General features: G+C 42.9%; 1 protein-coding gene across 8 annotated transcripts in view; it reads left to right on the plus strand.

Annotated features, from left to right (window-relative positions):
- Positions 1-602: 602 nt before the first annotated feature.
- The window catches only part of LOC121539669 (BTB/POZ domain-containing protein 9-like), a 29,239-nt gene continuing 5,850 nt past the window's right edge, over positions 603-23,991 (plus strand). The window contains exons 1-9 of one of the 8 annotated variants that reach the window (XM_045210577.1): positions 603-1,777; positions 2,358-2,664; positions 2,865-3,175; positions 15,527-15,739; positions 16,419-16,782; positions 17,083-17,353; positions 19,232-19,457; positions 19,845-19,964; positions 20,253-20,362. In XM_045210577.1, the coding sequence (XP_045066512.1) occupies positions 3,033-3,175; positions 15,527-15,739; positions 16,419-16,782; positions 17,083-17,353; positions 19,232-19,457; positions 19,845-19,964; positions 20,253-20,362 (1,447 nt within the window). In that variant the 5' untranslated portion in view covers positions 603-1,777; positions 2,358-2,664; positions 2,865-3,032. The other 7 variants (XM_045210579.1, XM_045210576.1, XM_045210575.1 and 4 more) reach the window with 7 other exon arrangements.

Below are 23,991 nucleotides of genomic sequence, written 5' to 3' on the forward strand. Positions count from 1 at the left end.
ATGTTGTGCTTGTACTATTTTGGACACACTGTCCTCAGGCTCCAGCTTTATGTTGTATGTTGATCGTATTAAAACAAAGAAAACAATCTGAAGTTGTTGTTTTTAAGTTATATATACCATGATTTTTCCGGTCCGGCCCACTTGGGAATAGATTTTCCTCCATGTGGCCCCTGAGCTAAAATGAGTTTGACACCCCTGTGTTAGGGAGTAGGGTGAGATAAGGCTTGTGACTCACTTACACAAACACAGCCTCTTTGTTAGACCGCTCAAGGACATGTGTACTGCAAAAGTGCTGACTCTCTGGACAAGTTGCAAAATAACTAATGCCTGGCAACAGTGAAGCGCCAAGGGGCTGGGACCAGCCTATGTGCCAACGATAGGCTGAGTAAGTCTAAACCACGCTCAGTCTCTACTCTGATAGGCCAGCAGGGAGCGGGAACTATCTCTGTCAGAGTATTTAAAGAAGAACTTATAACAATGGACCAGTTCTCTGACTGCCCTATGTGGTTTTTCAGTGGACCCGTATATAGGAACATCATATTTACCATTGAAGTGTCTTGCATTAATTAAAATACTAGTCTATTTTAGAAGACGTGTATTGACCTCTTTTTGTTCCTATACCAGATTTGAATTGACGCAACTTAACATTACATTATTTTATATGTTGGGACACTATGTACTTCTACTAGTAACCATTTCACTGTCTGTTTAATTTGTCACCAGGGATGTTAGCCTTTCTTTGTGAAATGTTTAGTATAAATTGAAACAGCTATGCAACTAATAAGAAAAAGGATTGCTTCCTTTTCTAGCCTACTATTAAATACACTATTTTTCCACAGGTTTCCATTTCATGACAGGCCAAGGCTATAGCAGTGGGTAGAAAATGTCAGGTGGATGGATTGGGAACCCACCCGACACTCAACTCTGTGCCCATCACTTTGAAAATGAGTGTTTTCGGCGTGATGACATGGGAAGAGTCATCCTCACCCGGATTGCTGTGCCCACTATTTTCTCCTTTTCCAGTTCATCAACAAAAGCGGTCACAAGGCCCCAGGGAAAAACAAAGGAGTAAGGTAAGTACAGAGGTAAGTGGCAATGTTTATCATGCTGCATATGATCACACATACTGTGCTGAGGTTGAGGATCTTGATGAGGTAGAGGGAGTTGATAATGATGATGCAGACATTGATCACAGCGATATCACTGTGATGCTGGATATGCATGATGATACTACTTTTGTCAGATGTAGGCCTACATCACAATTATATAGCTGTGATGGTAGATGTATGTGAGGAAAGTGTGGCGTCAGACTCTATCGATCATAGTTATGCCGTTCCGGACACAACTTGTGTTCCTGAACACAACTACACTCTGATGGATGGAATCTCCCAGAACACTCAAGCGTAACCTGAGGTCAGTAGGAGACAAACTGGAAACATGTCGAAAGAAGTTAAAATTGGAGAAGGAAAAAACTAAATATCCACTTTGTGTTGAATGTGCGCCAATGACGGCATCCTGCATTTGTTCCATTAATCTCTTTACCGCATCTATGTTGTTAACTAACATTGTCTTTGTCTACTAACAGCCCACTCATGGCCTGTACCTTGACGTGGTGAGTGGGCTTCAAACAAGACAGGCCGTTCATTTCTCATTTCTTTAAAATGTTCAGATAACCACCTGTGTGTGTGCCCTTTCCCTCTCCCTTCTGCAGGACCACCTACTGTGTGGATCCAGGTGTGACTGTCACAGCTGCAACATAACTATTCAACATGACAGAGTGAGTAGTTATTGGACATTGAGTGTGACTTGAACTATGAATACTGCTCCAGTGTTAATGTTATTGTGTGGCACTGGGTGTGCTGTGTTTTGGTAGCTTTCGTTATATTCAGGTGACCTGACTAGGACGCAGTGTGGCAGCTCTACCCACCTGGTGGCCTGTAATTGGCTGGTATCTTATCTGCAAGGGGGGTACACATTGGGGTACACATTGACTCTGCAACGGTACCCCCCTGTATATATAGCCTCCCTACTGTCACTTTATTTTACTTCTGCTCTTTTTTTTCTCAACACTTTTTTTGTTGTTTTATTTTTACTTTTTTTGTTAAAAATAAATGCACTGTTGGTTAAGGGCTGTAAGTAAGCATTTCACTGTAATGTCTGCACCTGTTGTATTCGGCGCATGTGACCAATAAAATTTGATTTGATTTGAATGGAGGCAACAGACACACAATGGCATGACGCCACCCAGGAGGAAGCCCTGCAAAGAGGGAATATTTTTATTGGCGTGTAGTTATTGGAGTGTCATTTACAGTTTATGTTCACATGCCACTTACCTGAGGTCCTCCTGTGTGTTCCAGTCTCCTGACGCCCGACACCACTGCTGCATCTTCAGCACAGACAACCCTTCACACTCCTCGCTTCTCACGTAAACAGGGATGGACTTTTCAAATTCCTTCATGAGAGTGTGACAGCTAACGTTGTTAATCACATGCCATTTCTCCTACTTCCACTTGTGTGTTCCAGGTTGCCTGTTGCCGGAGCTCCAGAGACTTTGCCTAGCTGACTACAGTGGAGCTGCAGGCCGCTGATGTCACCAGGCAAAGTTCCCACAGTTTTGCTGAGCAGAGAGGATCCGAGACGGACAAACTTGGCAGAAAATCAATGGTACAGTAGTACAGCATATTGGTTAAATGCAAAGATTCTCTTTTTTTTATATTTTACTCTCTACATGTGGTTATGTGTTGTCTGACTAGTACACCCTACTGTCTTTTGAGTTGGCTTTAATTCTGCATTGAACACATCTTTAGCATTGAATTTAGTTTTTCACTAAATACATACAGTAAATTGAATGTTCTGTGTTCTAGTGTCCCTGTGTGTCTGCTCCTACTGTCACTATGAGGTCGCTGAGCTGTTGGTGAGAAACAGGGCATCGGTCAACGTAGCTGACCTGTGGAATATGTATAACGATAACATTTTAATGACTCATCCATCTGTCTGTGTGTATCCCCACCAATAATAACTGTGATGGTAACATGTCTTTGGACATGGTGAATGAGGGAGACTCGGGCATCCAGGACCTGCTGGAAGGAGATGCTGCCCTCCTGGAGCACGGGGCTGACGACAACACTCAGCTCAAAGGGGGCTCATCTCCCTGCACAACACAGCCTCATATGAGGTGAGTCACTACAAAGATTATATCAGGCCTTTTGAAGACGTTTTACATGCTGTACAGTTTGCCATAAGGTTTTTACATAGACATACAGTGAGGGGAAAAAAGTATAATTGTAATGGTAGGTTTATTTGAACAGTGAGAGACAGAATAACAACAAAATAATCCAGAAAAACGCATGTCAAAAATGTTATAAATTGATTTGCATTTTAATGAGGGAAATAAGTATTTGACCCCTCTGCAAAACATGACTTAGTACTTGGTGGCAAAACCCTTGTTGGCAATCACAGAGGTCAGACGTTTCTTGTAGTTGGCCACCAGGTTTGCACACATCTCAGGAGGGATTTTGTCCCACTCCTCTTTGCAGATCTTCTCCAAGTCATTAAGGTTTCGAGGCTGACGTTTGGCAACTCGAACCTTCAGCTCCCTCCACAGATTTTCTATGGGATTATGGTCTGGAGACTGGCTAGGCCACTCCAGGACCTTAATGTGCTTCTTCTTGAGCCACTCCTTTGTTGCCTTGGCCGTGTGTTTTGGGTCATTGTCATGCTGGAATACCCATCCACGACCCATTTTCAATGCCCTGGCTGAGGGAAGGAGGTTCTCACCCAAGATTTGACGGTACATGGCCCGTCCATCGTCCCTTTTGATGTGGTGAAGTTGTCCTGTCCCCTTAGCAGAAAAACACCCCCAAAGCATAATGTTTCCACCTCCATGTTTGACGGTGGGGATGGTGTTCTTGTGGTCATAGGCAGCATTCCTCCTCCTCCAAACACGGGGAGTTGAGTTGATGCCAAAGAGCTAGATTTTGGTCTCATCTGACCACAACACTTTCACCCAGTTCTCCTCTGAATCATTCAGATGTTCATTGGCAAACTTCAGACGGGCCTGCCGGTGGAGGGCTGGCAGGCCATCCAAAATAGACAAAGCAAGGACATCTGTAAACAATGTGCTTATCACATTTGTTCAGGGTTTGGGAGGGCACTGGGTAAGGTCTGCATGCTTCCCAGCCGAAACATGCTTCCCATCCAAAAAATTACTGAGGAAAGCCGACGTCTACGCCACCTCGTCGCCGATTGGTCAACAGTAGGGATTCTTTAATGAAGTGCCTGTTGTCATTCAACGAGAGACGACTCATCCTCATGCACATTTTTTCACTTGAGAAATAATGCACCAAACAGTCAGATGCAAAATTCTGCGATGACTAAGATCTCCTCTGCAAAAATGTTGTGTGGGTGTCCTATGCTGAGGCAGTGAAGAAAGTAGAGGAAGATGGGTCAAGGGGGAAGGATCCTGAGAGGATTTGTGTGAGTAGTAGATCTGTGCCAGCACAGAGGGATAGGCCAACGAGTGATACACTACAGTTGAAGTCGGAAGTTTACATACACCCTAGACAAATACATTTAAACTCAGTTTTTCAAAATTCCTGACATTTAATCCTAGTAAAAATTCCCTGTCTTAGGTCAGTTAGGATCACCACTTTATTTTAAGAATGTGAAATGTCAGAATAATAGTAGAGAGAATGATTTATTTCAGATTTGATTGCTTTCATCACATTCCCAGTGGGTCAGAAGTGTACATACACTCAATTAGTATTTGGTAGCATTACCTTTAAATTGTTTAACTTGGGTCAAACGTTTCGGGTTTTGAAGCTAAGCAGGGTTGGTCCTGGTCGGTCCCTGGATGGGAGACCAAGGCTGCAGTCCAAACACGTTAATTTTACCCCTTCAGCCCTCGCGCTAGCCATTTTCCCTCAGGGAATCTCAGTCGAAACCGGATGCAGTTTGATTGCCATCTTAAGTGGAGGTCCAATTCACAAACGTTGTCCCCTCGGCCCTCGATTTAGCTTGAGGGAACGAGGGAAGAACTTGTATCACTTGTGGGGTTGAAAGTGAGGGGCCTGTAAAACATAGCTAGCTTCATAAACATATTTTTGGGAATTCTGAAATGTATTGGAATAAATGACCAAACTATAAAAATAGCTAGCCAGCTATGGGTAACTGTAGCTAGCTACCTGACAGGAGTGCTAGCTAGCTACGTTAGCTTGCTAGGTACATTAATAGCTTTAGGTTGGTTGTTTTTAACTTCAAGATTTCCACCAAGGAAATTGCCTCTCAGATCATTGCTCTCCCTCGCTTTGGCAATGGACATTTAAGGTATACTCGGATGTGACGATGTAAAACGTCATTCAAGGGCTGAGGGTATAGGGCTTTGCCTTTGGACTGCAGCCCAGATGCTGCTGGAAGTGGTATTGGAGGGCCAGTAGGAGGCACTCTTTCCTCTGGTCCCAGGGCAGTTATTGGGGACATTATCCTTTGTGGGGTTCAGTCTTTTGGATGGGACATTAAAAGGGTGTCCTTACTATCTGTGGTCACTAAAGATCTCATGGCACTTATTGTAAGAGTAGGGGTGTTAACCCTGATGTCCTGGCTAAATTCCCAATCTGACCATCATGGCCACCTAATCATCCCCAGTTTCCAATTGGCTCATTTATCCCCCCTCTCCCCTGTAACTATTCCCCAGGTCTTTGCTGTAAATGAATGTGTTCTCAGTCAATTTACCTGGTAAATTAAGGGTAAAAACAACACAAAAAAACGAGCTAATCATCTACAAAAACCATGTACAATATTTTAGCTGAGTCAATTTCAAAATGCTTTATAGGCAATATAACAATGCATTAATCTTAGTGCTAGAAATATTTTTTCCGAGCACAAATGTTGCTGTTAGGGAGGATATTTATGTATCCTCGCCACAAGAGGCTCTCATAAATGACTGATTACGTAACTGCCGCATTTTATTACTAAACAACATCCGGTTAGCATCCATAGCTACTTGTTTGCAACCAAAATCCCTGTGCTTGAATTTGCATCTATGTTATTTGACGTTTGCCACTGACTGTTCAGATTCGCTAAAAGAAGGTGCTGTCACTTGAAAGGGGCAGACAAGATAACTACTTTGGCTCAGGTAAGGAAATCGATTTTGTTAGTTACGTTAGCTAGCTTTGGCAGAGCAAGCTAGCTAACCAGAGCTAGCTGGCTAACGCAGGCAATTTATTTAATATAAGCTTCCCGCGGCGTATGGCTATTTAATAGGGTCAGTGACTGAGCTACGCGCAAATGTCAGTGAGATAAATAAACGGGCTAATTAACGTTAGACGGCAGCTACATCAGTTGTGAAGTTACTAAGTATGGGGTGACTAACGTCAAGATGGCGACAAGTGCAGTCGCCTAATTTCACCTTGAATAACCCTCTCAAACTTCTGAAGCTGTGAAAAACGGTTTAAAAGTAAGACTATAAAAAAATTCCTCTATTAGTGGAAAGAACCTGCTAACATGTCGGAGTAGGAGAGAAAAGGCAAAGCGAAATGGAGTCCGTTCAGAGAGCAAAAAACAGATAATAAAAAACAGATTATATTATCATAAGGAAACGTATACCTGGATAACGGAGGAGGAATGGAGGGGAAAAGAGGCAGAGGAGGTCTAAGAGAGATGGAGGAAGACTGAACTTGAGTCTGTTAAAAATGGCGGAAAAAAAGAAGGTTTGTTAAAGAAGAATGGTAGGAAATGTAAGCAAAGTGAGCTGAAGACAGGAGGAGAAATGGAAGTGAATGAGGGTGAAGTATCGGAGGTGGAAGTTGTGGTGAAGGACTCGGAGCCCGAGGATTGCACAGAGGGTCAAGATGAAGATGAGTCTGTGACAGTAGGAGTGAAGTTTTTGGAAAAAGTGGAGCCTTGCCTTTTGGCTGATCTATTTGTGGTTTCAAGTTGGGTGAAAAGAGCTTTGGGTAAGCCCCGTGTAGCTCAGTTGGTAGAGCATGGCGCTTGCAATGCCAGAGTTGTGGGTTCGATTCCCACGGGGGGGCAGTATGAAAAAAATGTATGCACTCACTAACTGTAAGTCGCTCTGGATAAGAGCGTCGGCTAAATGACGTAAAATGTAAAATGGGTAAAGTGGAATCGGTGAGGCTAACCAGAAATGGTCTAGTGATAATTGTTTGTTTCTGTTGGTCAGAGGGAGAAGGCGCTCAGATTTAGACAAATGGGGGAAAGAATGGTGAATTGTTTCGCTCTCAAGAAAAGGGCGCCATTGAAAGGAGTGATTACTGGGGTAGCAGTAAATGTATAAGTTGACCAACTGAAGGGGAAGATTCCCGGTGTGTGTGATGCTCGTCGTTTGGTGCGACACAAACAGGGGGGCGAGAGTGGGGAAACAGAGTCGTCATTGTCTGTTCTTTTGAGTTTTGAAGTTGAGTCTTTGCCTGATAAAGTGAAGTTAGCGTATATAAGTTATCCTGTACGAGCTTATGTGCCAAATACATTACGATGTTACAGGTGTCAAACTTATGGGCGTGTGGCAGCAGTGTGTAGGAGGGAGATTCCAAGGTGTGAGAAGTGTGCAGAAGGGCATGAGACACAGGAATGTGTAGCATTGGGGAAAGTAGTGGTATGTGGTAATTAAAGGGGTGCCCATGGGGCTGGGGATCAGAAATGTCCTGTGCGAGAAAGGCAGGTTGAGGTTTCCAGGGTAAGAGTAGTGAAGAAGTTGTCATATGCTGAGGCAGTGAAGTAAGTAGAGGAAGGTGGGTCAAGGGGGAGGAGTGGTGAGAGTAGTAGAGGTGTACCAATGCAGAGGGATAGGCCAACAAGTGATATATGTTTCAGTAAGATTGGATTTTTAGCATTTGTAGCAATGGTTATTAATTGTACTGCATGGATGGAACGTAAGTCTAAGAAAATTGAGGTTGTGGTGGCAGCTGCAGAGAGGAATTTGGGTGTGCGAGACTTGACATCAGAAGAGTTACAGGGAGTGTTAAGTGGTGATGTTCCATCATCTCAGGTTGAGGGCATGAGGTAGGAATGAATATATTTAAATAGTGGAGTGGGGTGGTGTTAATTATTAATAATAATTTTGAATTTGTGAGTGTAGTGTTAGATTGTAGGGTATTTCTTTATTTTATTTTATTTTATTTTCCAAGCAAAATATAAGGGAGTTGTACACCAGTCTAGTAGGTGGCGGTAATGCAACAAATTGGATGCCAACCGCCGTTAAACCTCATCGAAGAAGAAGAAAAGGCAAAGCTAGCCACAAGGATGCTGTCAAGAATAGAAACGCTAGCTAGCCTAGCTACCGAACATGATTACTTGAGCGCAAGACAGACATCCCTTGGCCCTGACTCATCTGAGGACGAAATGCTTACTGATGGGGAAGGGGTTTTGAGTGACTCGGATACCGCAGTGAACAGACTCAAATACAGCCCTGCCCACAAGATGAAGCGAAAGGATCTCCCCTTTATGATCTGCAGGCGAACATCATCCAAGGAGTTATGGCTAAAATAAACGAGAGGGCTGACAACCTGGAGAAGATGGTGAAGGAGAATGCATTATGCATCGAAGCGCACAAAGCGTCTGTGAATTTTGCGTTCAGCGAGATTCAAGACATCAAGAAACGGGGTTCCAGAGGAGACCAACGAAAATTTAAAAGGAAAGGTGATAGATATCTGCCTGAATGTGGCACCTGGGCTTGGAAAGAACTACATGGAGAATGCTGTGGCTGTTGCCCATCGCCTTGGGAGGAAAACATAAAACTAAATGGTCCTGTTTGCATTCCGTACAGCGAGGTTTTTTTTTTTTTTTTTGTAAACCGTTAAATTCCTTAATCCCAGAGAGGGAAAGGTTGGATTTGCAGAGGGTTCTTATTTTATCTCATTTTATTTGACTTTTAATGGATTTGAAGCTGATTACTGTTAACGCCAGAGGCATACTCAATTTGGTGAAGAGGAAAGCTTTTTTTCTATTTTGTAAAGCCTTATTTTTGTACAAGAGACGCATTCATGCTCGGAAGACAATACTTTTTGGAAAAGTCCAATGGGGTAGTGACAGTGGTTAGCGAACGGCTCTAATCATTCAGCGGGGATTGACATTCTAGCCCACAATTTTAAAGGCAACGTTTTAGTTTCTAAAGCAGACACTAAAGGACAGTGGTTATTGATATTGCTGATAGACAATTTATACTGTGTAATATACACAGAGTGTACAAAACATTAAGAACACCTTCCCTTTTGCCCTCAGAATAGCCTCAATTCGATTGGCCATGGACTCTACAAGGTGTCAAAAGCATTCCACAGGGATACTGGCCCATGTTGACACCAATGTTTCCCACAGTTGTGTCAAGTTGGCTGGATGTCCTTTGGGTGGTGGACCGTTCTTGATACACAGAGGAAACTGTTGAGAATGAAAAACCCAGCAGCGTTGCAGTTCTTGACACAAACCGGTGCACCTGGCACTTAATACCATACCCTGTTCAAAGACAATATTTTGTCTTGCCCATTCACCCTCTGAATGGCACACAAACACAATCCATGTCTCAATTGTCTTGAGTCTTAAAAACCTTATTTAACCTGTCTCCTCCCCTTTATCTACACTGATTTTGAAGTAGATTTAACAAGTGACATAAATAAGAGATCATAGCTTTCATCTGGATTCACCTGGTCAGTCTGTTATGGAAAGAGTAAGTGTTCTTAATGTTTTGTGTATATGGATATTTCTGAAATGCCCCAAATGATGAAGAATGAAGAAATTTACTAATGGTTAAAATGTTTGTTGGAAAGATATTCTACATCAAAACTTGTTGTTGTTGAGGATTTAAACATGCTAATGTATAACGAAATTGATAGGCTGACATTTTGATCCGAATTTAGATATGGTTGATATCTGGAGGGTAAGAAAATCCATCAGATGTACAATTTACTTGGCGTAACAAAGATTTTTCCTTAGTCTAGAATTGACTTATGGATGATATCCTCCAGTCTTAAACCATATACTACATATACTACTGAAGGTTGTAGTTTTAAAATGGAGTAATTAGTGACCATGGTGAGTGTTTTACAAGAGGCTATATGAAATAGAATGAGGGCTGGGAGATATGGCCAAAATATATATGATATTTAAAAATATTGATGGTATTTTATGTTTTTGGCTAATAAAAGTTTTGAATATGTATTATGAGTAGTTCATGACCCTAGGGTGGCAACAAATAAACTATAAGGGATTTCTCCATACAGATTTTTTTTATACTGTTCAATCCAACGTAAAAAAAAAATTGAATCTGCATTTCCTGCACTTTTGTTATCATTTCCACACTGTGCCACGCAGGGCTGCATGATATGGGCAAAAATCTAGGCCTAGTTAATTGAACTGTTGGAATCATGGAATTATAATTATTATTCTAATTCTATAGTGGGCAGCACCTTGAATGAATTGTTTGACATGACAACGAATGAATAAGCCAGGGAGGAATTATTGACCGGGTAGGATCCAAACTGCTTTGCTTTATCTTGGCCAGGTCGCAGTTGTAAATGAGAACTCGTTCTCAACTGGCTTACCTGGTTAAATAAAGGTTAAATAAAAAATGAAGTGTTGGGCAATGTTTCCAGGGGACCCTAATTATGTTACATTCCATGTTGTCTTAGCCAGCTAGCTAATATATTCATGTTTCACCTATTCCTCTCCGATTTTAAGATACCATTGCACAAACAATATGCTTATCTAGGCCTACACCAGCACTGGTACCAGGCTGTATTTGCTATGCATGTTTGCTCTGACTCTTAGCTAGCTAGCTAAATGTACTAACAAGATTTATTTTAGTCACAACTTGCTAAGAAAAATAAAACTAGCAGACCGTAGTTTGCAGACAGTAAGATACTCAAACTAATATTGTAATTGTAGAACACTTGTGGAAAGCAGCATTGTTTTCACCATCTTTCTGCATCTATCTGACCATGCTTACTGAAGAGTGAACGGCAATAAAGTGTTTGACTCTGTGGTCGAGCAACTGCTCTCTCCTTGAGTGATAGGGTGTGGGAAGCAGCAGGAGGAGAGAGAAAGACGAGTAGCAAACAGAGTGAACTATAAAAATGGACATTACACCCGCCTGAGTTGCGTATCACCTTTAACAAAACAAACATTGAAATACCGTTATAGAAGGTAAAGTAAAAACCCAAACCGGTCCATGCATTGATACTGGTATATAGTAAAACTCTTTAATGGTGGTAATAGTTGTGTTAAACTTTCCTGTGGATCCTCACCTAGATTTGATATTCATAGAAGGATTCGTCAGGGCTGTCAAGATCTCAGAAATGGTTTATTCAATGGTCACCAAGAGTCAATTTGAAAGAATTGTATGTGATGAAGAGGTGAAGATTTCCCAGTTAGCTGACGATACAGCACTCTTTTTGAAAAATGAAAATCAGTTTCCAGTAGCCCTACATACAGTAGAGCAATTCTCTCAAGTGGCAGGTTTGGTATTGAATATTGCAAAATGTGAAATGTTAGCATTTAAAGAAGCAGTGTCCTAGAATATGTTAAAGTTCTGTCAAGGATGTTGTAACCTATTTAGGTGTCAAGATTACCCAAAATACTAATGAAATAAATTAATGTAAAGTGCATTCGGAAAGTATTCAAACCCCTTGACTTTTTCCACATTTTGTTAGTCTTTTCTAAAATTGATTAAATTTACTCAGTACTTTGTTTAAGCACCTTTTGGCAGCGATTACAGCCTCGAGTCTTCTTGGGTGTGACGCTTGGCAGACCCATTCTTCTCTGCAGATTCTCTGTCAGGTTGGATGGGGAGCGTCGCTGCATAGCTATTTTCAGGTCTCTCCAGAGATGTTCGATCGGGTTCAAGTCCGGGCTCTGGCTGGGCCACTCAAGGACATTCAGAGATGTGTCCCGAAGTCACTCCTGCGTTGTCTTGGCTGTGTGCTTAGAATCGTTGTCCTGTTGGAAGGTGAACCATCGCCTCAGTCTGAGACCCTGAGCACTCTGGAGCAGGTTTTCATAAAGGATCTCTCTGTACTTTGCGCCGTTAATCTTTACCTTGATCCTGACTAGTTTCCCAGTCCCTGCTGCTGAAAAACATCCCCACAGCATGATGCTGCCACCACCATGCTTCACCGTAGGGATGGTGCCAGGTTTCCTCCAGATGTGATGCTTGGCATTCAGTTCAAAGAGTTCAATCTTGGTTTCATCAGACCGGAGAATCTTGTTTCTCATGGTCTGAGAGTCCTTTAGGTGCCTTTTGGCAAAAATTTGGAAAAAGGGAAGTGGTCTGAATACTTTCCGAATGCACTGTAAATCCCTTTATTGAATCTATAAAAAATAATTAATTCATGGTTGGCAAGTGATTTATCTCTTCAGGGTAGAGCTCTCCTCTCAAAGGCAAGAGGATTTATCTCGAGCTTCTTATCTTTTTACAACTTTAGAGATTCCCAAGTCTACGTGTACAACACTCAACAAATTATTCAATTTCATTTGGAAAAATAAGCCACACAAATTCAAGAATGATGTCATTATCAACAATATTTGTAGTGGTGGTCTTAAAGTTTTAGAATTTACGCTGTTTAATCAGACTACAAAGGTGAACTGGATTAAGAGGTACAGTACCAGTCAAAAGTTTGAACACACCTACTCATTCAAGGGTTCTTTATTTTTACTAGTTTTTACATTGTAGAATAATAGTGAAGACATCAAAACTATGAAATAACACATGGAATCATGTAGTAACCAAAAAAGTGTTAAACATATCAAAATATATTTTATATTTGATATTCTTCAAAGTAGCCACCCTTTGCTTTGATGACAGCTTTGCACACTCTTGGCATTCTCTCAACCAGCTTCATGAGGTAGTCACCTGGAATGAATTTCAATTAACAAGTGTGTCTTGTTAAAAGTTAATTTGTGGAATTTCTTTCCTTCTTAATACGTTTGAGCCAATAAGTTGTGTTATGACAAGGTAGGGGTGGTATACAGAATATATCCCTATTTGGTAAAATACCAAGTCCATATTATGGCAAGAACAGCTCAAACAAGCAAAGAGAAACGACAGTCCATCATTACTTTAAGACATGAAGGTCAGTCAATCCTGAACATTTCAAGAACTTTGAAAGTTTCTTCAAGTGCAGTTGCAAAAACCATCACGCGATATGATGAAGCTGGGTCTCATGAGGACCGCCACAGGAAAGGAAGACCCAGAGTTACCTTTGCTGCAGAGGATAAGTTCATTAGCGTTACCAGCCTCAGAAATTGCAGCCCAAATAAATTCTTCACAGAGTTCAAGTAACACACATCTGAACATCAACTGTTCATAGGAGATTGTGTGAATCAGGCCTTCATGGTTAAATTGCTGCAAAGAAACCACTACTAAAGGACACCACTAAGAAGAAGAGACTTGCTTGGGCCAAGAAACATGAGCAATGGACATTAGACCGGTGGAAATTTGTCCTTTGGTCTGGAGTCCAAATTGGAGATTTTTGGTTCCAACATCTGTGTCTTTGTGAGACGCGGTGTGGGTGAACGGATGAGCTCTGCATGTGTATTTCCCACCGTAAAGCATGGAGGAGGAGATGTTATGGTGTGGGGGTGCTTTGCTGGTGACACTGTCTGTGATTTAGTTAGAATTCAAGGCACACTTAACCAGTATGGCTACCACAGCATTCTGCTGCGATATGCAATCCCATCTGGTTTGGTCTTAGTCCCACTATCATTTGTTTTTCAACAGGACAATGACCCAACACACCTCCAGGCTGTGTAAGGGCTATTTTACCAAGAAGGAGAGTGATGGACTGCTGCATCAGATGACCTGGCCTCCACAATCCCCCGACCTTAACGCAATAGAGATGGTTTGGGATGAGTCGGACCGCAGAGTGAAGGAAAAGCAGCCAACAAGTGCTCAGCATATGTGGGAACTCCTTCAAGACTGTTGGAAACGCATTCCAGGTGAAGCTGGTTGAGAGAATGCCAAGTGTGCAAAGCTGTCATCAAGGCAAAGGTTGGCTATTTGAAGAATCTCAAATATAAAATATACACTTTTTTTGGTTACTACATGATTCCATGTGTGTTATTTCATAGTGTTGAGGTCTTCACTATTAATCTACAATGTAAAAATAGGGAAAATAAAGAAAAACCATTGAATGAGTAGGTGTGTCCAAACTTTTGACTGCCAATACATGGTTAATTTGTAAATTTTTTCGTGGGAACATTTTTCATCCATAAAATGAAGTTCATGGGAGAGAAAAAAAGAAAAAAACGTCACATATTTTTCTCATTGATTTTATATAACATCCCTAAAAGGTATAAATAGCAAATTATCAATGAAGTGTCTAGTGTTTGTCAATGTAACTTGTCTATAGTGTAATGTACTTTTTTGGGGGTCTTTTTGTTGTATATTGTTTTGCACAATGTTTGTGAGATGTAATACAAAAACAACAACTTGTACAAGTTATGTTATCTAGTACAGTATCAGGTAGCTAATGTAATGTTGTCAACAATTTGATAGCTAGTTAGCTAACAGTTGTGGTATGGCCAAAGATATTTATAACTAACCCAAGATAGACTATAGCCTGTCGTTTCCATTGGTAGCAAATTAATCATAGGTGGCTGAACAAGCAAGGAGGTGGGCAGAGCCAAGCACGAGCTTGTGAGATCCCATTGGTGCATTCTAGCATTTATTTGCATATTTCCGTTAGGGAACCCCTACTCTGAAGTGCGCGTGTGCAATAAATCAATTAGCCTTGCACTCCTTCTAAACACTTATTTTTTTTTTTACTGGCAAAGGGTGAAGTTTACAAAACGCGTTCCACTCTGTTACAGATTTTAGTTTTGGGAAACAGAAAACTGTATGGAGATCAAATGTTTCATAGATGGAAAATTAGCAGAATGTTGGCCAAAATCCATCTTCTGGGCTTCTTTGCATCACCATATTTGGTAGTGAGTGGAAACGCCAAGCGCATGCTTCACATTTATACATCCTGTGAAATATCTGCGTCATTGTTCTATCTGTGGTATGGCTGTGATAAGAGTTTACTGTACGTTCTCCATCAGATAGCTATGTCATCATTGCCATCTCACACCCCTTGTTTCATTGCCAAATGCCAATTGATCAGTACTTGGACGTCACGAGTAGCATTACCTACAGTACATTTGACAAGTGAATTGTGTTAACGGTAGCTACTTCCTCAATAACAAGGTTACTTTCTTGACTTGAGCCTTTGACTTTCTGGAGCCCTTGACACACTGTAATTATTAAATGTGGTGTCTTAAAGGCCTGTATTAACCTATCCTAATTGTTACTTTGCAGGAAATGGCCATACTGTATTTCAAGTTCATGAAATTGAAATTGCAGTTGTGATTCTGAATAATCCGTGATTCATTCAAGAATTCTGATCACTTTGTAGCCAATGCCAAGAATGTGTTCAATAACATTCTCTAACCCACTCAGTCACACTTGGCTTTGATTATACTGAAATGCATTGGAAAAACAATAAGTGAATGTAAAATTACTCCTCTCTCTCGCTCGCTCCAGATGTGAAGGTGCCGTCTTGCTGCGTGCCATGAGTAACAGCCACCCCCTGCGGTCACTGACCTCCGTGTCAGAGATAGACCACCTGCACCTGCTGTCAGAGCACCTGGGCGCCCTGGTGTCCGGCGAGGAGTACAGCGATGTCACCTTTGTCGTCGAGGGGAAGCGCTTCCCTGCCCACCGGGTCATCCTGGCGTCACGGTGCCAATATTTCAGGTAACTAGGGCTGTGATGGTTGTTGGTCAGCCAAATTACCACGGTCACGGTCATATGTTTTTAAAGATTATATTTTTAAGACCCACATTTTATCCTCTCCTCGGTTCCTGACTGCATGTGCTGCTGCTGCAGGAGGGGGCATTGCCTAGGCAACTGAAGACTTGTTTGCTTCAACATCTTGCTTGTTTCAGTAAGGAGCAATAAAGTTTCATGTCCATGTTAGTGTAGAGTCCATGTTGCAGCAGAAACTGACTCAACCGCACTAATACCCGGCCGTCCCGTTTGTCAGCTGTTATGAGGGTTATTTTGTTTTCATGACGGTCTTCATCCATAACCGTTGGTTACACAGTTATACAGTAATTGTGCCAACCCTACTAGTGAATACAGGTTACTTTAGTCATTGTCTCTGAAGTCTAAACCATGAGTAGGCAAGGCTGGGTCGTGTTCATTAGGGCACAAAGATTAGCGCATTCTAGCCTATTGGTCAAGGTAATCCCTCCCTGTTTGGTGCCTAATGAACACAACCCTGGTCCTTGTATCATAACCAATGTATCCATTTGGGATTGACCCAACTAGCCTATTTGAATCAGGTGCTGCAGTGCTTGAAGGTGCACCCAGCTCCCTACCACTAATTTACACAAACCTGACAAGCGTCCATCCCTCTTCCATCCCTCCGCAGAGCCATGCTCTTTAATGGCATGAAGGAGTCCCAGCCCCAGGCCGAGGTGCCCCTGGAGGACACGCAGGCCGAGGCGTTCTCCATGCTCCTGCAGTACCTGTACACGGGCCGTGCCAGCCTGAGTACAGCCCGCGAGGACGTTTTACTGGACTTCCTGGGCCTGGCGCACCGCTATGGCCTCCAGCCACTAGAGGACAGCACCTGTGAGTTCCTGCGCACGGCGCTGCACATGCAGAACGTATGCATGGTGTACGATGTGGCCAGCCTCTACTGCCTGGGGGGCCTGGCGCAGGCGTGCCTTGCCTACATGGACCGGAAGGCGCCTGAGGTGCTGGCGTCAGACTGCTTCCTCACTCTCTCTAAGGTGAGACAGTGGAATGGAAGGATGATGTAGAAACACCTAGTAATAAAGTATATGGATAGGTGGATAAAAGGTAAAACTGTATGATGTATGAAAGAAGTTGAAAAGGTATGATGAGATTGGATGGCTGGACGAATGAACAGTTGAAAGACGTTATGATGAAGGTATGGTAGGATGGATGGATGAAAGAAAGTATGATTCATGGATGTATAAAAGATTACACTATGTTATGGTGGATGGATGAAAGCAGGTCTGATGGATTTAGATGAAACAGGTCCATGTCCTTTCTCCCCCTCCGTGCAGACTGCTCTTCTGGCCGTGGTGCGGCGGGACTCGTTCGCCGCCACCGAGCGGGAGATCTTCCAGGCGCTGTGCCGCTGGTGCCGGCACAACGGCAACAACGAGGTGGCAGCACAGGAAGTGATGTCGGCAGTGCGCCTGCCCCTCATGAGCCTGATGGAGATGCTAAACGTGGTGCGTCCTTCTGGCCTCGTCAGTCCCGACAACTTGCTCGACGCCATCCAGACACGCTCTGAGAGCCGCGACATGGACCTTAACTACCGAGGCATGCTCAGTGAGTAACCGGCCAACTATCCAGCCATAATAACACTAATGAACGTGGATATCAAAATCTTTGGTAAAACTGCGGTGGTGTGTCTACTTGTTGAAAGTACACTGAACAAAAATATTTAAAAAACATGCAACAATTTCAAAGAATTTTTACTAAGTTACAGTTCATAGAAGGAAATCAGTCAATTGAAATAAATTCATTAGGCCCTAATCTATGGATTTCACATGACTGGGAATACAGATATGCATCTGTTGGTCACAGATTCCTTAAAAAAAAGATAGGGGCGTTGATCAGAAAACCAGTCAGTATCTGTTGTGACCACCATTTGCCTCATGCAGCGCGACACATCTCCTTCACATAGAGTTGATCAGGCTGTTTGTTGAATGTGGCCTGTGGAATGTTGTCCCACTCCTCTTCAATGGCTGTGCGACGTTGCTGAATATTGGCGGGAACTGGAACACGCTGTCGTACACGTCAATCCAGAGCATCCCAAACATGCTCAATGGGTGACATCTGAGTATGCAGGCCATAGAAGAAATTGTGTACACATCCTTGCGCCATTGGCCGTGCATTATCATGCTGAAACAGGAAGTGATGGCGGCAGATGAATGGCACGACAATGGACCACAGGATCTCGTCACGGTATCTCTGTGTATTGAAAATGCCATCGATTTAAAATGCAATTGTGTTCGTTGTCTGTAACTTATGCCTGCCCGTACCATAACCCCACCGCCAACATGGGGCACTCTGTTCACAATGTTGACACCAGCAAACCGCTCGCACACACGACACCAAACATGCTATCTGACATCTGCCCTGGACAGTTGAAACCGGGATTCATCCGTGAAGAACACACTTCGCCAGTGGCCATCGAAGGTGAGCATTTGCCCACTGAAGTCGGTTACGACACAGAACTGCAGTCAGGTCAAGACCCTGGGGAAGACAACAAGCACACAGATGAGCTTCCCTGAGACGGTTTCTGACAGGTTGTGCAGAAATTATTCGGTTGTGCAAACACACAGTTTCATTAGCTGTCCGGGTGGCTGGTCTTGGACGATCCCGCAGGTGAAGAAGCCGGATGTGGAGGTCCTGGGCTGGCGTGGTTACACGTGGTCTGCGGTTGTGTGGCCTGCTGGCCATACGTTGGAGGTGGCTTATGGTAGAGAAATTAACATTAAATTCTCTTGCAACAGCTCTGGTGGACATTCCTGCAGTCAGCATGCCAATTGCGTACGCTCTCAAAACTTGAGACATCTGTGGCGTTGTGTGACAGAACTGCACATTTTAGTGGCCTTTTATTGTCCCCAGCACAAGGTGTACCTGTGTAATGATCATGCTGTTTAATCACCACCTTGATATGCCACACCAGTAAGGTGGATGGATTATCTTGGCAAAGGAGAAATGCTCACTAAACATAAGCTTTGTGTGTATGGAACATTTCTGGGATCTTTAATTTCAGCTCATGAAACATGGGAACAACATGTTGCGTTTTATATTTTTGTTCAGTATATGTTGAGCCTATTCCTGGACTAAAAAGCACATATATAATTGAGCATGCTTTCTAGTCAGCACCTGTATTGAAAATCACATGTTGCGTTTATTTTTGTTCTGTATAAATGGATTGTATAAATGGAAAAGAGATTGATAAGTAAACGTGACGAGTTCACATTTGACAAGATTTTCCTTTGTCCAGCATTAACTGGGTAGCATTTTTTGAGCATTTTGCAATGCTAATGGAAACTGATGGTATCTGCAGTGAGGATCGGGTTATGCTTCCCCTTTTCACCTCTTTCCTATGCTTTTGAATGCACCACTCGTTGATACCAAAAGTGACCTAAACTGTGCCCCTTGACCAACCCCCCCCCCCCCACCCCCCACCAGTCCCTGAGGAGAACATTGCCACCATGAAGCACGGCGCCCAGGTGGTGAAGGGTGAGCTGAAGTCAGCGCTGCTGGACGGAGACACGCAGAACTATGACCTGGACCACGGCTTCTCCCGGCACCCCATCGAGGAGGACGGCCACGGGCGCGCAGGCATCCAGGTCAAGCTGGGCCAACCCTACATCGTCAACCACGTACGCTTGCTGCTGTGGGACCGCGACAACCGGTAACAACACCATTGGGAATCGGGGAGGGGGATTGTGAAGTTTTTAGACAAAAATAGTTGGTGGTGAAGTTTCTTTATTGCAATTGCGCATCCCCATAATATTGCTATATGATATTAATGCAGTTCCTGAGATGAACACTTCAGCCGGTTCTAGATCTGATCTATGCATTGCAACTGCAAAAAAAGACGACCCCGTAACACCTTTCAAACCTGGGTGAAATGCTTCATTCATGTTAGGCAGTCTGAATGCTCACTATTCTGCTAGTATTTTCTTCTTTTGAAATTGATTTTGATGGATTCTATTTCCATATATTAATGCATCTGTTGGATTGTGACAAGAAATTAGTATGGCCCTGATATTGTACATCACTCTTTCTCTCTATCTAGGTCGTACTCTTACTATGTAGAGGTGTCTATGGATGAGCTGGACTGGGTGCGTGTTGTGGACCACTCCAAGTTCCTCTGTCGTTCCTGGCAGAGTCTATTCTTCACAGCGCGTGTCTGCAGGTAAATTAACACACAGAGACAGGACCGCAAAGCAAAACCTTGCTTCCCCCTCTGTTATGAATTTGAATTTTGAAAATCATTGTAAATAAGAATGTGTATTTAACTGAATTGCCTGGTTAAATTAATGAAGTTGAATTTTTTCAATGGGGGGTAAAATGACAACTGTGGATGTATTTGGTTAAATATGAGGATCTAGCATAATGCACCTATAGACTTGTTGTATGATATGGTGTCTTTACGTAGATACAGTTCCGCTTCTTGACTCATGAGCTGTTTTGTGTCTTACAGGTATGTACGCATCGTGGGGACACACAACACCGTGAACAAGGTGTTCCACCTGGTGGCCTTCGAGTGCATGTTCACACAGCGACGATACATTCTGGAGAAAGGACTCCTGGGTGAGGATGTTTTTCTGTCAGTTGTTGGGGATATTTTCATAGCTTTTCTATTAGGGATTTTGATGAAAACTGATCTGGAGATAGTTTTGTTTGTTTAGGTACGGCAATACTGAACGTCCATAGAGATATTAAGGGCTGGTTTACTGAACCTATACGGAACAAAAATATAAACGCAACATCCAAAAATTCAAAAGATTTTACTGAGTTATAGTTCATATAAGGAAATCAGGCAATTTAAGTAAATGCATTAGGCCTTAATCTATGGATTTCACATGACTGGGAATACAGATACCTTAAAAAAACAAAAGATTGGGCGTGTATCAGAAAGCCAGTCAGTATCTGGTGTGACCACCATTTGCATCATGCAGCACGACACATCTCCTTCGCATAGAGTTGATCAGGCTGTTGATTGTGGCCTGTAGAATGTTGTCCCACTGCTCTTCAATGGCTGTGCGAAGTTGCTGGATATTGGCGGGAACTGGAACACACTGTCGTACACGTCCATCCAGAGCGTCCCAAACATGCTCAATGGTTGACATGTCTGGTGAGTATGCAGGCCATGGAAGAACTGGGACATTTTCAGCTTCCAGGAATTGTGTACAGATCCTTGCGACATGGGGGCGTGCATTATCATGCAAAAACATGAGGTGATGGCGGCGGCGGAATGGCACGACAATGGGCCTCACAATCTTGTCACGGTATCTCTGCGCATTCAAATTGCCATCGATAAAATGCAATTGTGTTCGTTGTCCGTAGCTTATGCCTGCCCATACCATAACCCCACCGCCACCATGGGGCACTCTGTTCACACCGTTGACATCAGCAAACCGGTCGCCCACACGGCGCCGTCTGCCTGCCATCTGCCCGGTAAAGTTGAAACCGGGATTCATCCTTGAAGAGCACACTTCTCCAGTGTGCCAGTGGCCATCGAAGGTGAGCATTTGCCCACTGAAGTCGGTTACGACGCCGAACTGCAGTCGGGTCAAGACCCGGGTGAGGAATGACGAGCACGCAGATGAGCTTCCCTGAGACTGTTTCTGACAGTTTGTGCAGAAATTATTCGGTTGTGCAAACCCACAGTTTCATCAGCTGTCCGGGTGACTGGTTTCAGACGATCCCACAGGTGAAGAAGACTGATGTGGAGGTCCTGGGCTGGCATGGTTACACGTGGTCTACGGTTGTGAGGTCGGTTGAACGTACTGCCAAATTCTTTAAAATGACATTGGAGGCGGCTTATGGTAGGGAAATGAACATTAAATTCTCTGGCAACAGCTTTGGTGGACATTCCTGCAGTCAGCATGCCAATTGCACACTCCCTTAACTTGAGGCATCTGTGTTGTGACAACTGCACATTTTAGTGACCTTTTATTGCCCCCAGCACAAGGTGCACCTGTCAATCAATCAATCAATCAATCAATCAATGAAATGTATTTATAAAACCCTTTTTACATCAGCAGATGTCACAAAGTGCTATACAGAAACTCAGCCTAAAACCCCAAACAGCAAGCAATGCAGATGTAGAAGCACAGTGGTTAGGAAAAACTCCCTAGAAAGGCAGAAACCTAGGAAGAAACCTAGAGAGGAACCAGGCTCTGATGGGTGGCCAATCCCCTTCTGGCTGTGCCGGGTGGAGATTATAACAGTACATGGCCATTAAGGGCAGATTTTTCTCGAAGATGTTCAAACGTTCTTAGATGACCAGCAGGGTCAAATAATAATCACAGTGGCTGTAGAGGTTGCAACAGGTCAGTACATCAGGAGTAAATGTCACTTGGCTTTTCATAGCCGGGCATTTAGAGGTTGAAATAGAGGTAGGTAGAGAGCGAGAGAGGCGTACAGGCACGTCTGGGTTCCATAGGCAGAAGAGTTGTCTATTGGTCATGCTGTTTAATCAGCTTCTTGATATTGTCATGACTCTCATGTGATGGTTCCACGTGTGAAGCCCAAGATCAGAATACAGAGAAGCAACAGTCTACAGATCTCTCGCAGAACAAAGGAGGGATTGATAGGGGGGTTGGGGTTTATCACCCCTTCGCCAAATGGTTTGGAGCAAATGACTCCTAGTTCGTCCCTGGTATTGGCGATCTGAATGTCTCTGAATTGCCGCCCAAAACTCTAAACGTCCAAAGGTGGACACTGGAACAGTATATTTCAACATCCGAATGTTGGGAATGATGAGAGAGGGAATTTGGAAGATTAATGTCTATTTTGTGATGTCATTAAAACTTTATAACGAAAATATTGTACCTTGATGAGCTTTCATACTGTGCATTTCAAGTTTGCATCCGTTACAATGTGTAGGAAATATCCAGGAAGAAGATAATATTTTTGATGATTTTGTTTCTCCAATGAAATCATAGTGTTCAAAATACTTTGCCCCAGTAACTAGCCACGCCCACGGGAGCTCAGAAAGAGTGTCTGCATGACGTAAACGCCCTCTTTACCAGAGTGCATAAAAGACTGAGTTAAGAATTAACAAACCAGACCAGCCGACATGCAGCACGAGCTGAATATGGCAAAATGGTTTAAACGCTACAGACCAGGGAGACTAGACAGACCTCAAGCTACAGGGAGGTTCATATTGGTCCCGACCCTGAAAATCAACACGAGGTGAAAACTACAAAGTCGCCTCTCTAACAATCAATGTTACGGCTGAGTAGCTGTTCTAAGTACTGTATCTAAGAAGGTGAATTTAAGTGGGACCATCCTGTTACTCTCTTCAAACCATCGTCTACTACACTGCTCTCATCACCCCACTGGGGATCATCGACACGGCTGATTAGCCATCCTCAGAAAACCACTTCCAGAACGAGTGAAAGTAATCAGACAGCTAAGAAGGACATTGTGACCTCTTGTGTCAGTTCGGGGCAAGGTATTAGGATTACTGTGAGCGTAGTTCGATGTGTAGTCAAGTGTTGTCTCTCTCACACTCACTCTCACTCACTCACTTGCCATCTGTTGTAACAAGTGTCATATTGTGTTAGTCCGCTAGGGACCCGTTTTCATTGTATTAAATTGTAATCCCTAACCTATACGTGTTTATCTTGTGTTATAATTTTTAATTAGTTAGTAAATAAATAATTTAATACATTTGTGTGGTACGGAATGATCAGTAAGACCCGGGTTTGTGCAGATTTAAAGAGTCTACGACTTTCAGAATGAGACTGATATGAAGTTAATGATTAATAAATTACTAAGAAATGATAGATATCTAGGTATCTTTAGAGTTAATTTGGGAAACAGTAACTCGTTAAACAACTTTTCCTGCGGTGCCGCAAATTCCTAATGAGTTAATTGTTACATGATTTAATTTAATCTAGTAACAATTAAACATAGTAGGTAATTATTTGATAAATAATAGTCATCAGAATAATGAAAGTCACGTCACGACAATATGCCACACCAGTCAGGTGGATGGATTATATTGGCACAGGAGAAATGCTCGCTAATAGGGACATAAACAATTTTATGGCCAAAAATTGAGCGAAATAAGCTTTTTGTGTATATGGAACAGATCTGGGATCTTTTTATTTCAGCTCATGAAACATGGGAACAACGCTTTACATGTTGCGTTTATATCTTTGTTCAGTATATGTTGAGCCTATTCCTGGACTAAAAAGCACATATAA

The sequence above is a fragment of the Coregonus clupeaformis genome, chromosome 34 (assembly GCF_020615455.1).
Source record: "Coregonus clupeaformis isolate EN_2021a chromosome 34, ASM2061545v1, whole genome shotgun sequence".
Lineage (NCBI taxonomy): Eukaryota > Metazoa > Chordata > Actinopteri > Salmoniformes > Salmonidae > Coregonus > Coregonus clupeaformis.